General features: G+C 34.5%; 1 protein-coding gene across 15 annotated transcripts in view; it reads left to right on the top strand.

Annotated features, from left to right (window-relative positions):
* Positions 1 to 13,923, top strand: part of LOC105764736 (uncharacterized) — an 80,415-nt gene extending 66,492 nt beyond the window's left edge. For 3 of the 15 annotated variants that reach the window (XM_052625576.1, XM_052625577.1, XM_052625578.1), the window contains exons 9-21: positions 7,168 to 7,209; positions 7,930 to 8,083; positions 8,197 to 8,304; positions 9,971 to 10,220; positions 10,577 to 10,762; positions 10,860 to 10,908; positions 11,049 to 11,209; positions 11,350 to 11,544; positions 11,645 to 11,744; positions 11,945 to 12,072; positions 12,451 to 12,639; positions 12,734 to 13,278; positions 13,420 to 13,923. In XM_052625576.1, coding sequence (XP_052481536.1) covers positions 7,168 to 7,209; positions 7,930 to 8,083; positions 8,197 to 8,304; positions 9,971 to 10,220; positions 10,577 to 10,762; positions 10,860 to 10,908; positions 11,049 to 11,209; positions 11,350 to 11,544; positions 11,645 to 11,744; positions 11,945 to 12,072; positions 12,451 to 12,639; positions 12,734 to 13,278; positions 13,420 to 13,627 — 2,315 coding nt within the window. In that variant the 3' untranslated portion in view covers positions 13,628 to 13,923. Of the gene's footprint in view, positions 1 to 6,108; positions 6,333 to 6,799; positions 6,851 to 7,167; positions 7,210 to 7,929; positions 8,084 to 8,196; positions 8,305 to 9,970; positions 10,221 to 10,576; positions 10,763 to 10,859; positions 10,909 to 11,048; positions 11,210 to 11,349; positions 11,545 to 11,644; positions 11,745 to 11,944; positions 12,177 to 12,450; positions 12,640 to 12,733; positions 13,279 to 13,419 lie in introns of those variants that run through there. The other 12 variants (XM_052625587.1, XM_052625589.1, XM_052625580.1 and 9 more) reach the window with 11 other exon arrangements.
* The last annotated feature ends 443 nt before the right edge of the window (positions 13,924 to 14,366 follow it).

Consider the following 14,366-nt stretch of genomic DNA (forward strand, 5'->3'; position numbering starts at 1 on the left):
AAATAAAAGAGAGAGAAAACGGAGGCAAAAAGGGGGAGGAAAAGTGTAATAAAAGAAGAAAAAGAGTTTAGGGAGAGAGGAATTAGATAGATTGAAACTTGAAGGAGGTTTTGGGCCGCAAGGGAATACACTGATGTCAGCACTTCCATTGGCAAAGCTTCGTCTTGCTTTCCGCCTGCCGCTGGGGATCGCCATCAGTCATGGCTAATTAAAAATTTGGAGAGAGGATGATCAATTTGCTTTTAGCTGACATCTGGAAACTAACCAATAAGCAATACAAAGTTTCAAAAGTTTTTCTTCTTTTAAGCATATAACCGGGAAAAAAATGTTTATTTTACATTACAATAAATTATCAAAGGTCTTCTACTGCCTTTCCGAGAAGTGTTTGATGAGTAACCCCAGAAAAGATCAAGTCGAAAACCAACAAGCGAAACGAAATTTTCATAATTTTTGTTGTTTAAAGCAAAGACCCCGGGAAAACAATGTTAACATTCCGACAATCAAAGGTCTTTATTGTCCGTCCGACAAGTGTTTGATGAATAACCCCTGAGAAGACCAAGTTGAAAGTACGAGCGAGTGGGTGACTTGGTGAAACAATGGTAGGCAACGATGGTAAGAAAAAAGAAACTGGAGAAGAAAAGAGACGGTGAAATGCAGTGGATAAAGCCTGAGGAAAGCCATTTTTTTAACTCTAGAACAAACTATCAGGTGTTGGCTTTCAGTATTTTCTCTCTTCATTTTGTTCTAAATAATATATTTTCTTCTTTTAGTACAAAGAAGGTGGCAGCCCACAGATCGGGCAGAAGGAAGGTGTTTTGCAGAAGTCGAGATTTGAATCCTGAACTCGTTGAATGTGTCTCCTAAGTAATTATATGAACCAACCAGACTAGTTTGGATTGTTGTAAAAATGTAGTTTCTAACATGACACTTAAAATATAGTTTCTAACATGATAATGTTAATGGTTAATTAGAAAGTTCAAGAAACTTGAATGACTGATGCTGTAATTTATTTTATATATCACGATATATTTACAATATGATAGAACTTGCATATTTTAGTAACGATTTTGAAACCAAAATAACCCCCTAAATTCTGAACTCATTAATCGATTTGGGATAACACTGTTAATTTAATGGTTTGGGTCCTATTTAAATGGGTAAATAAGAATGATTAGCCCTCTTGAATTTAGATCCTGTATGCGGATAAATGTTGAAATGGTTTAGGCTAAAGAAAAATAATTGCTAGAACTGTTGTTTAACTTCTGTAGTTAAGTTCATATTAATTTTGGAGGTTATTTCAATATGTTTATACTTGGCTTGTTGTAATTGATATAATAAATGATGGTGATAGGTGTTAATAAAGAAAAGTATACAATACTTTTGATTGCTCTTTAAGTCAATTTTATTTGTCTGAAATATTAAACTGCAGAAATATTTTTCCATGAAAATCACAGCTCCAAAAATGTGAACAAGAAATACATGGAGAATATACATCTTTTTATAGTAGTAATTAACTTAACTTTTATTTCTCAATTCCTCAAAGATTATTTGTTCAATATACATAATGAAGGATATTATTTTCTTCTGTTCAGACAGCAAGTGATGCTTTACAAACAACGCATTGTGTGAGGCAAGATCCTTTTGAATTGCCCGATTAACTTTTGTGGTGTCATACTCCAGACTTAACTAAAATGCAGCGGTCTGTTACCCAGGCAAGTGGGACTGGATTGGCCGAGGTACAAAAGGTGGAATGGGCAGCCAAAGAGATCCATTTAGCTGATGATAAACATATAGTGTCTGAGCTGCCAAGATGTCCAAACAGCTCTTCATTGATTGCATTGTATTTGCAGGGAAATTATGAGCTGACAGTTATTCCTTCCTTGTTCTTTCAGCGCATGCAACTTCTCCAAATATTAGATTTGTCCCGTACTAGCATCAAATCTTTGCCAAAATCTCTTCGTAAGCTGCTTGCATTAAAAAAACTCTTGTTACAAGGTTGTGATCTCTTCATGGAACTATCACCTCAAGTTGGGAAACTCAAAAATCTTGAAGAGCTTGATCTTGATGAAACTCAGATCATGGATTTGCCTAAAGAGACTGGAAAGCTACTCAAGTTAAAACTATTGAAAGTATCATTCTATCATTTATGTGGCAAAAAGACGTTGAAATCGAACATTTTGATTCACCCTGAGACAATATCCAATCTCTCACAACTTGCAGAGTTAAGCATTGATGTGAATCCCGCAGACAAGAGGTGGGATGATTCCGTGGAAGCCGTTCTGAAGGAAGTATGCAACTCAAAAACATTGAGGACTCTTAGCTTGTACCTGCCCACGTTCCAACTTTTAGATTATGCATCATTGATATATCCTTCCTTGTCACGCTTTAGATTTACTGTTGGCCATCATAAAAGGAGAATCATATCTCGTGTACCTCATGAAGTTGAAGCAGAATTCAGAAAATGGGACAAATGCTTGAGGTTTGTGAATGGTGAAACCATCCCAACTCAAATAAAAGGGGTACTGAAATATTCTACTTCATTTTTCTTGGACCACCACACAACTGCTATGAATTTATCTGAATTCGGGATCGAGAATATGAAGGGGCTAAAATTTTGCTTGTTGGCAGAATGTAATAAAATGGAAACCCTAATTGATGGAGAGATGCGTTATGAAAGAAATGAAGATGACCAATCTGAATCTGACCCTGGTTCTGTACAACACATGCTTGAATCCCTAGAATATTTGAGCATTTATTACATGGAGGATTTGCAGTGTATTTGGAGAGGAGCAGATCGTTTTGGATGTATGTCTAAGTTGAAATTCCTGGCGCTGCATGCATGCCCCCAGCTGAGTAAAATTTTCAGCCTTACTTTGCTTGAAAATTTTATCAACTTGGAGGAGATAATTGTTGAGGACTGCCCCCGAGTCACAAGCCTCGTAAGTCATGCATCCGCCAAGCCAATCATGTCAGATAAAATATTTCTTCCAAGTTTGAAAAGATTGCTGCTTCTTTACCTTCCTGAGCTGGTCAGCATTTCTAATGGCCTATTGATAGCACCAAAGTTAGAAAGCATAGGCTGTTACAATTGCCCAAAGCTTAAAAGTATATCAAAAATGGAATTGTCAAGCAAAACTTTGAAGATAATCAAAGGAGGATGTGAGTGGTGGGAGGGTATGAATTGGAATGAAACAGAGTGGGGAGATGGGCCAGGTTATCTGATGCATATCTTTTCCCCTATCGATAACCAGAAAGATTTGATGACCCAAATGGTAGAAGGTAGAGATCCACACGAAGCAACCATACAAAATGAAGACCAACAACTAGGTAATACATCTTTTCACCTTTTTCCCCCTTTTCATTTATCATCTAATTTATTAGCATATGTGTGAGATCAATTTATTGTGTACTTAAACCCTTTTTTTGGGCAATTGTGTAGTTCTTATCATCCCAAGAAAAGCTGGCATAGCTAAGCTGGCTACAAAAAGTACAAACTATTAAAAATGCAGTAAGCCAAGAAACTTGGAACAGACTAAGCTCCGGAAACATCCTTTCATATTTCTGACCAAATCATATAAATGTTGGCAGTCCCAGCAACTGGCGTAATAACTGAGATAAAAGCCTTATTTTCTAGCCTTTGCTTTACCCAATAAAATTCTATGGTCCAGATCCAGTCACTTTGTTGTCTCTGTAAACTGCAGAAGAACTTGAATTCCAAACTTGCTGTGTGAAATCACAAGCAAGAAATAGATTACCCCTGGACTACTCAACATAATTACAAAATTCTGACAAGCATGGAGCTCTCCAAGAGCTAATCTTCTTTTAGTTGGCAGTCTATCTGAATGTCCATGAGGACAGTGATTGGATTCCTTGGGAATATGGTATTAAACCATAAGTCTATGCCATTAAACTGTCTCGTGCTTGTGTCAAATTCCTAGGTACCGTATGAAAATGCTCTATGTTCTCATGTATGTATATTATGGCCTAAATAATATGAGAAAATGTGCCCTCATTAAAAAAAAGTTTGTTATTGACTGATGAGAAGTGATGATTTTAACATTGCTCATTTGAACATTGGTAGGTGATCAAAAGCCGCTTGAGGTTTCAGCACACGATCATCGAAGCCAGTGCTTGGGTAATTTTTCTTTGCAACTCTTATGAAACAACTTATAGTTTCGGTTTGTTTAACTCATTTGGGCAATTGTGGTTAATAACTGTTAGATTATACTGAGGAGAGAATGATGGGGACAGATGTGAAAGAATCTCCGTCGGCATGTGTATTTCCATCCAATCCTTTATGTAGGACTTCCCATGTAAGTATATATTCCAAAAACAGCATATATGTTTTCTTCTTGTTTTATTCAGAGGTTTTACTGTCATGAATGTCTGTATTTCAACTGGAAGTAACTGACCTCTTTAAACCACGAAATTAAAAGCCTTGGCAATTTGCTAAGTCAGGTAAGGATACAAGCAACATGATTTCTTTCTAGAGGCCCAAGTTTTTATTTGTTCTGTTTTTTGCTAAAATAAAGCCCAAATTGTTGGACAAAACCAGAATCATCTTTATTCTATTAGTGGATAATAGTAGAGATTAAGTATTATTTTAAAGATTACAAACATTGATTTTTTTATTTTATTTTAAGTGAATTTATATGAAATATACTCACTTTGTAACCGTAAATATAGTTTGCATGCAACTTTAAATTTTTTAGCTTATTTGAGAAATTGAACCATCTCAATCATTTTTTCCCAATACTTTGTGTCGTAATGAATTTGGTTTATCTAGATTAACTTTCTTCTTTTAAACAGAAAAGAAACTGTGTAAACCTAAGTTATACATGCCAATCTACACATACAAGTATTTGTAGCGAAGTGGCCAGAATTTTGTTATATTTTGGTCCATGTCCATATTTGATCCCTCATATTGAAGTCAATCTCGTCAACAAAAGGAAGACTTATGTGGCATAACCTTCCCTGCTTGATTTCTCTCAATTTTCTGTTTGTTGGGTTTTATTTAAATTTTTTTAATTTCTTTAAAAACATTGCATGCTAATAGTTATGATTTTTTTCTTCTACTTGAATACCCTTTAATTACAATTAACTACTTTTTTAGTGTGTTGAGATGGGAAAAACACACACACTAAGGCTCGTTAGATTGCCATTTGAAGTGTATTGTGGGCCAAAATTTTCTAGATGGCATGGGATGTCATCGCCTAACCTTCCACATCATCAATTTAAGGCTGGTCCTTAACAACGTTAAGGATTTAACTGTAATCAACATTTTATGAAAATAAAGGATTTAACTGATTTTATAAACAATCCTTGTATTGAGGAGCATGATAAGCCATCCCCACAAGGATGTCTCAACCTTGAGCAACCATATGTATTTAATTTGGTTTTGTTAATTTGAGTCAAATCTTATTGTCAGCCTTGATTTGCTATTATCATTACTCTGAATTTGTTCAAATTTCAGGCACCAGAACAAGCAAGGAGCTTTACATCAGGGAATAACAGGAGTCTAGAAGATGATGAATGTTTTCTGGTTCCAAATATTGTTGAAGTAGACGTAGATGAAGATGAACCTAAGGCCAAAAGATGGTCAGTTCAGCATTTTATTTTGATGTAAATTTTGAAGTGGCCTTCACTTTCTTAAACCAGAACGTTTGCTTTCCTGCATTTGCTGACCCCATTTCTCCAATATAAAGTGCCTTCAAATTTCTTTCAGTTTTTGCGCCAAGGATGTAATTAAACTAGAGGAAATCAATTCTACAAGTGGTTTGGTTAAATAATTGAGCTTACGGATTACAAAAAGAAAAGTTTCATTAATGCAGTGGTTTTACAATCTGCAGGAACCATACTGAGAATGAAAACAAGGGTGTCATAGGTTCTGCAAGCAAAACCACGTGAGGGAATAGAGCTGCAAATCAAATCAGAAGCAAGGTACTGGATGATGGTTATAGATGGAGGAAATGGGGGCAGAAAATGGTCAAGGGTAATCCCTATCCAAGGTGATTACTTCACCTAATCTTGTTCAGAAATTCTGAAGTTGCTAAACAGTTTTGTTTATTTTATTATACCTTTATCCATGTCTTTATCCACTCTGTATAGGTTATACTACCGGTGTCTGTCAACTTCTTGTCTAGCGAAGAAATATGTTGAGCGAGACTCCCAAGATACAAGCTTTTTTGTCACCACCTACCATGGGCTGCATAACCATGATGAGTGGAATTCCAGGGGGTTGTCTAAGTTGCACTCTCAACCTTGTATTGATCATAGGGCCAATAACGTGAAAGATGCTGCTGAGGCAGCTAAGAGTATCTGCCCTACAAAAGGTGGAGATACAGTACCCTTCCTTGATCGTCATATTATCAGTTTGACGCAAAATAGAGAGTAACGATTTTCATTGAACCTTGAATTTTACATAAATAGGAATGTTTTTATCATCTGTTTTGATGATTAATACTTGCGTCAGAAAATTTTAGAGGTGTGGAGTTTACAACAATTTTTGCAATCTATACATGATTTCTGTAGAGTGTGTTGATAAGTGCTTAGTGAAAGATTGAATGTAAATCAGAAAAAGAAAAAGAAAAAGAGGGAATAAATCATTTTATATCAGTAATTTTATCATAAAAACTTCAGTGATGGAGAAATTTGCTCGAATTTTCTGTTTCTCTCATTGGCTTGCACTAGAAATTATATCAGAAACATTACATTTAACAGCAGCTATACAATGCCTAAAAGATAAAAAAGCTATTTGAGAAAAATTGTTACTAAAGTCTGGTTCATTTGACATTGGCAGAATATGGAGATGTATTTCAAGCTTCAATACAAGATGAAGGAGCACACCCAGGTAATTATTTCCCAACCTTAATATTTCTTTTTTTTTGCTGTCAACTATCTCTAAATACCGATATAGAAACAGAGACATCTCTGAGGAATGAGCATTTCTTGAAATATGTATCTTCCATGTCATTTTACAATTTGAGGATTAATATTAATAAATAACTAACATAAAAGGATTGCTTAAACCTGAATTTGTCTAGGGGCTTGTTGACCCAAGCCATTTACAGTATTGAAACTTTCTAGATTTATTTATCCTTATTTTTCTGTTCATTTGGAATGCAAGTATGCTCTTATTGATGCATTGTAAATTGGGAGAATATTCAGGTATTCCTGAAGCTTCAATACAAGATGAATCCCAACGTTCAGGTAATGTTTTTCAATTTGAGTCTTTGAGAAAATGTATTATTAGCATTTCCTTGTTTAACCCACTTATAAGTAATTGTTTTATCTGAGTAACAATATTTCTGCTTTTTGTTGTACTTATTTTTTTGGCCAGTAAGTATTTCTTGCCTAGCTAATACTGTGTCATACAATCATACAACTTGATAATTTATGTCTAATGAAGGAGAAATGAATCCTTTAAGCCATGTTCGGCACATGGATTAGCTATGTGAGATTGAAACTAGTGGTGATGGGAGATTGTGGTGAGATTGGGAATTGCTGCGATACGATTGAAATTAGTGGTGTGGTTAGAAGGAGCCAAACTATGCCACAACATGCTTTTCCGATCAGCATGGTGTTGTATGATTGGACCTAAAAGGTGCCAACTGCACTGAAATATAGCTCCCGAATGAGCCAGATTAGTCTTCTTTTGATTGATATTTTTGCTTTTCAATGAAGTTGGGTTCTCAAATGAGCTTAATTATGCTGTGCTTGATTGATATGATACCCTTGCGAAGGGTGAATGGGAGCAAAAGAGTCTGATAAATGAGTTAACACAAGGAAGAGAGCCCAGGCAACTCCAAGTTTATCTAAATGTTCCTCCTTCTTCTTCTCATGAAACTCAAGAATTGTTAGTCCAAAAGATCCAAGCTTTGTATGAGAAGGCACTTTCAATGCTGAATTGCAATATTACCTCTTTGACAGCAGGAGTTGAGCCACAACCCTCTGCACTGGAAATCATAGTGTCGGAGTCAACAGAGTCAACCCCGCTTCCTCTTACTGGAAGCCCCTTGAGTGGAGACTTTGATCGTGATTTCAAAGAACAGGATCAGTTCAATTTAGATGCCTCCAAGAAAAGGTATGTAAGATAAAAACATAGGCACTTTTATAAAGCTATATACAACCATTATTTCGTGCAATATAGGTTAATTTTGTTTTATTCATTTACTTTTTGTTGTTCATTGTTTGCAGCGAAACTCAACAAGTCCAAGTGAGGCCTGGTTCAGCCTTGACTCCTGATGATAGTTTCTGTTGGAGAATATCTGAACAAAAAAATGTCATCGGAGAAAAATATCCAAGGTTTGGCCAATCACCTTTAAAGCATGCATAAAACTCTCTGTACTAGTTTTAATGACATGTGCGTGATACATCAAATTATAAATATTAAAAAAAATTAAAGCGTAATATCAAGAGAAAGTAGACATAAAATCTTTTTAATTTGATTTTTGTATCCACATTTGCACATGAATTATTTAAAATATGAATATTATAGTATTTTATAGTAATATCTTTTAGTTATTATTTGATCTGATAATTTTTGAAATTATAATTTAATTGGTAAGTTAATGTTTTAAAACTATAATTTTGTTATATATTCAATTTGGTATTTTAAAGTTCATGATATTTATAAAATATATAATACGTTGTATCATTTTTTCAATTATGATAACAAAATTTACTATTACCTTCTATTATTAATTGTTTATTTTTGTGTTATATATTAGTTTCTATTATTTTATCTAAAATAATTTTTTCTTGAGTGTGAAATCATTTATTGATATGTTATGAAGCGCTTACCTCTATTTTATTAATTGGTTACAAAATATTATCATTGACTATTATGTCATATATCATATATTATTAATTTATAATTAAATTGATGTCTCATTGACTCATGACTTAAATTGAGTTAAGTGCTTAATATCGATCCCCATCTAACTTCCACTTAGAAGTTATTCTCTCTGAGTGTGTATATATTAATAAACTATATATAAGGTTATATATCCTAGATTATGGCACACTCACAATGTGGATGAAAAATATAATTATATAACAAGTATATTTATAAAAATTGATATAAATACTGAATATAGTTTTGGTTGAAATAGTAAAGTACAAATGTTATAAATTATAGAGGCTTGGGTTCAAATCCTATTATATGTGTATATTTCTTTTATTTTTCTATATAAAATGACAAAATCCCTTCAAAATAATATAATTTACTTTGTAAAGTAATGGTATTTTAGTCATTACTCAACTGAGTTGGTGTTCAGTTGACCCATGACACCAACTCAATCAAGTGTTTAATTGAAATTTTGATAAATAAATTCAATTATCAAAACTATTAAAATTCATTACATGAAATATTTAATATCCATTTTATCTAAATAAATTTAAATATTTATTGCATACTACATCAATCACTTAAGAAATTATAATTGAAATATGAATTTTTTTAATTTTAAGACAAATTATTAATTATTTTACAGATGTTTGTGATTAAACTTTTGACGTTAGATGATATAAATAAAAATGTTAAAAAATTAACAATCCAAAATTTTCAAATTATCTTAATTTCATGATTTATATGGACATTTACACGTAGCATGATGAATATTTTAGCAATACCATGTAATACATGATACATGTTATATTGTTTATATCATTCAATCATTAGTGACTAACGACCAAGAGATCAAAATTCAGTATCCTTAATTTTGGTACATAAATTGATCATTCTGGTAGTTGCATGACCAAGTCAAACCTATTGAACACTTGGTCATCATATGTGCAATTTGCCTTTTCGTTATCAATCACATATTACTGTTGATATTTGGTCTGCTTCAACTTTAAACCATTCAAATTGAAGAACCTTTTTGAAAGAGTCCTAGGTTGCAGAGCCTGACTTGTGTGTATGTGTGTGTGTATATATATATGTATGTTAACCATTCTTTCTGGATTCTAGAAGCTTCTTCCGGTGTACCCACAGACACAACCAAGGTTGTTTAGCGACAAAGACAGTACAAAGATTAGATGATGACCCAACATTCTTTGAGATTACTTACCATAGAAAGCACACTTGTAATCTAGCCTCCAATGTCATGCCTCCCACAGCACCTTCAAGAAATCAAGAACAAGGAACCAGAATAGAGCCACAGCAGCAGTATAACCAGCTACCAGAAGAAAACCAGAAACAACAATCGCAAGATTTACTGGTGAGCTTCCAGAGAGGACTTAAAGTTATAGCCCAAGACTTGGAGACACCTGACTGAACATATCCTTCTTACCCTAATATTTCATCTATAGTTCATTTTCATTTGTAACTTTTAGAACTCAATTTTGAATGAATTCACATCTAGAAAAATGCTTTGAAGATCTCGTTTGTGTGTATGAATGTGTAATACTTCATTTAGTGGTCCAGCCTGATAAAGGAGCATTAGTTTCTTTATCCGTTTTAGTGCCTCTTGTCAACTTTAATCTTTTTGTAAAACCGAATCTTTTTTTTAATCGATTTTGCCTATGCGTAGCTTACATTATTGACATGACTTTGTCATTTTTGTCACATTTGCAGGTTTTGCCATCAACACCTGGACAATGTGTAGAGCAGTCTTTGAATCAGAAAAGCAATTCAGGCAATGACCAGCAAACTATCAGTCAGGAAGACAATAATTCCACCATTGTCTGTCAGGCATCCTCACCTAGCCCCTCTGATTCTTCATCAATGAGATCTCAACTTTCTGCAGCAGCACTTTCAACTGTATGTAATATCTTTAATTTGTATATTATTAATCTTGTTTATCCTCTTAGCCTGGTTGGCCTTCATCAGTATTTGATTAGATTTATTCAAATTTCAGGCACAATTACAAGCACAGAGATTTGAAGAACCTTCCAAACAAAATCAATGCAAGTACTCTCTTTTTTTCATTAAGTCAACTTTTCGGTTCAACAATTTTATAAGCTACAGAATGCACATGAATTTTGTTCGTTGATCAATATATATGAATTACTTGGAAAATCTTATACAAATTATTTGGGTATTGAAGTATACAAGAAACATTATCCGCCAATGTTGGGAGATGAAGTTTGGCGTCTAGACATGATTGGTAAAAATGGAATTATTCATAAAAGGCTAGCCTCTGAAGGCATTAACACAGTGCAAGACTTCTTGAAAATGTCGGTAGTCAGCCCTGGTGAGCTTAGAAGGGTAAGAATTTGCAATCACTTGACTAGCCCAGAACCTGATATATACCAATTTAGTGTGTGTATTTCTTTTTTTGAACTAATTAGTGTATGTATTTCTTAAATATAATCGTAAATGACTTGTTTCTAAATCATGTTGAACAGATTTTAGGCCCTAGAATGTCTGACAGAATGTGGGATAATGCAACCAAACACGCCAGAACTTGTGCTATGGGAAACAAATATTATGTTTTTCGAGGCTCAAATTACAGAATCTTGTTAAATCCCATTTGCCAACTAATGGGAGCAGAGGTTAATGGCAGTATATATCCTACTCACAGCCTGAGTAACATTGACACAGTATGTTCTGTGAAAAGCTAAATAATTTATTTATTTTGGGTCTTAAATATCTATTAGTCTAATATTCATTAAATCGTGAACCTGGCATTTGCAATTGCAGGTATATCTTGAAAAGTTGGTGAGACAAGCATATGTAAATTGGTCTTCCTTGGAAGAGATAGAAGGAATTTCCAATGAAATTATTGGCCCTCTAACGCAAGGTAATTCCTTTTTCAAGGAACTTTCATAACATTAAACTTGACCTTGTTTTCAGGGCCTTTTTAGTATTGTTTTACTTTTACATATGGAAATTTGCGGAATATGAAATTACACTTAAGACTTTAGAGTTCTTTTACGCATAAGAGCTACTTTTTCCCCCTAATTTGTCGTCCTAAAATCAGTTATGAGTTATCATTGTCAGATATCATGGCACAAAGGATGGGGGCAAATGTGATTAATACAATTCCACCTAATTTGCCTGCTATGCCTCCTTCTGGTCCTTGGTTACCTGAGCTTCCAGATCACCCTGTTTTGATGGACAACTCCAATGTAAGTACATATTAGCGCTCAAGGTATTTTTGGTTTGAAAGAGGTGACAAAGTAAGCTTTAGGAGACGAGTAAAACGCGTCAATCACCTCTGAATGATGTTTCTGTAATATTCATTTTCATTCATAAGTTTTAGAACTCAATATTTAATATATTCAGAGTTTGAAAAATGTAACGGATCTCCCTTGTTTGCGTGGATGTTTGAGTAACATTTCACTTAGTTTTCCAGCCTGATAAAGGAGCATTAGCTTCATTATCCATTTTAAAGCCTCTTTTCAACTTTAATCTGTTTTCAAAACTGACTCATTTAGTTTTTGTTTATCGATTTTGCCTATGCCTTACATTTTTGGCATGACTCGTCTCTTTTGTCCCATTTGCAGGTTTTGTCATCTCCAACAACAGGAGAATGTGTGGTGCAGTCTTTGAATCAGAAAAACAATTCAGGCAATGACCAGCAAACTATCAGTCAGGAAGACGATAATTCCATCATAGTCTATCATGCGCCCCCACCTAGCCACTCTAATTCTTCAGCAATGATATTTGAACTTTCTGCGACCACACTTCCAATTGTATGTACTTATCTTATTGTATGTGCTTAATCTTGTTTATCCTCTTAGCCTGGTTGGCCTTCGTTAACATTTGAAGGATTTATTCAAATTTCAGGCGCAAGTACAAGCACAGAGTTTTGAAGAACTTGCCGAACGGAATCAAAGCAAGGGGAATTTACAATTTCAAGCATGTTGCTACAAACAGGACTCTGATTTAACTAAGAGTGGAAAAGCAGCTGATGCATATACTTGGAAGTGTCATGGCACCAAAGGATTGATTGGAAATAGAAGAAAAAGTTTTTACAGGTGTGCACACCCTGGTTGCCAAGCTAAGAAGTCAGTTGAGAGGTCACTAGATGGGAAGAGCTTCATAGTGCATTCTAGAGCTTCGCATAACCATCCCAAGTCACTACCTACTAGAACTTCATCACTATCTGCATTTTCTCACATTCGGGCTTCCAATCATCTTACCATCAAAATCCCGGACAAGTCCTCTGTCACATATGAAGGTGGACAAATGGATATGGATGGATTGGTGTTTTTTGTGAGATCAGTGGAGGATGAAACAGGACTTCAAAATTTAATGGATAAAAAATCTGATCAGCCTTCTGATAGACATAAAGCATTCGTTGGTTTAGGTGTTCGTAAGGCCAAAACAAGGTTAGTCGAAACTTGGAACACCATTCTAACAATATTATAAAGTTGCATCTGTGATTTACAAAGAATGATCTCAAAACTGGATGCTCTCTGTTTTCTATTTTTTTTTATTTTTGGCTTGATCTAACTTAAAAACTCAAATAGTTTTAGGAAACGTGCAAAAACAACCGTGTTCAAGTTATCAAGCGATACTAATTTCAGGGAGATGATGCAAAGTTTCACTGGAAAGCATACGAATGAAGTACAGGAAGAAAAAGTAACGAGAGGAATCCCTAGGAAGAAAGCATGGGATGCAAACCTGAAAGAAATCAGTGGCAATGATATCCATTGTGTAAGGGAGAATGTAGGCTGATGGGACGAGTCAACCGGAAGTCATACAAGCTGATCATCCAATCATACGCTGCATTCCCAGATGAATATCTTGACTTGGGTTGGTACTACAAATAGTATTATACACATTTTAATACTAATAATTTGAAAATACTGTATGCCTTGTCAGATACCCATTTGGCATTCGGCGCCTATTCCTAATATTATATTGAAAGAAAGGAAGAAAATATTGTACGGAGTGCAAAATGTTTTTAACTATTTCATAAATATGTATTTATAAATAAATAAAACTAATAAAGTTTTTTCCTTTTCATCTAAGCTGCTATATACATTGAATCACAATCACTGAAGTTAAAGATCTAGTACTCTACTACTCACAGTAAATTACTTATTCATGCTTTAATCTTTTCACTTGTATCAATGAAAGTTGCTTGTTTTATACATGCATGCATGCATACATACATGTATAAACTACTTTCCTTCGTAGTTTGTCAATTGTATGATGGGGATCTGGGACTGGAAAGCCCGGCAGAGCCAGCTAGCCGGTTTGAGGAAAAGAGAAGTGAGCAGATGGATCTTCCATGGCCTGCCGAAAACTCATTTTTGGTGGAAAACAACATTGTTACCCCAGAGGGATGGGACCATCTCCGTGGAGCCCGACCTGAGTAATGAGATTGACTCTTTTGAAACCCTGAAAATGAAATATGCTTAGCTGAATTTAACAACTAGTCACATGCCCTGTAGTGAGCTTGTTAATTATA

The sequence above is a fragment of the Gossypium raimondii genome, chromosome 12 (assembly GCF_025698545.1).
Source record: "Gossypium raimondii isolate GPD5lz chromosome 12, ASM2569854v1, whole genome shotgun sequence".
In the NCBI taxonomy this organism is placed as follows: Eukaryota; Viridiplantae; Streptophyta; class Magnoliopsida; order Malvales; family Malvaceae; genus Gossypium; species Gossypium raimondii.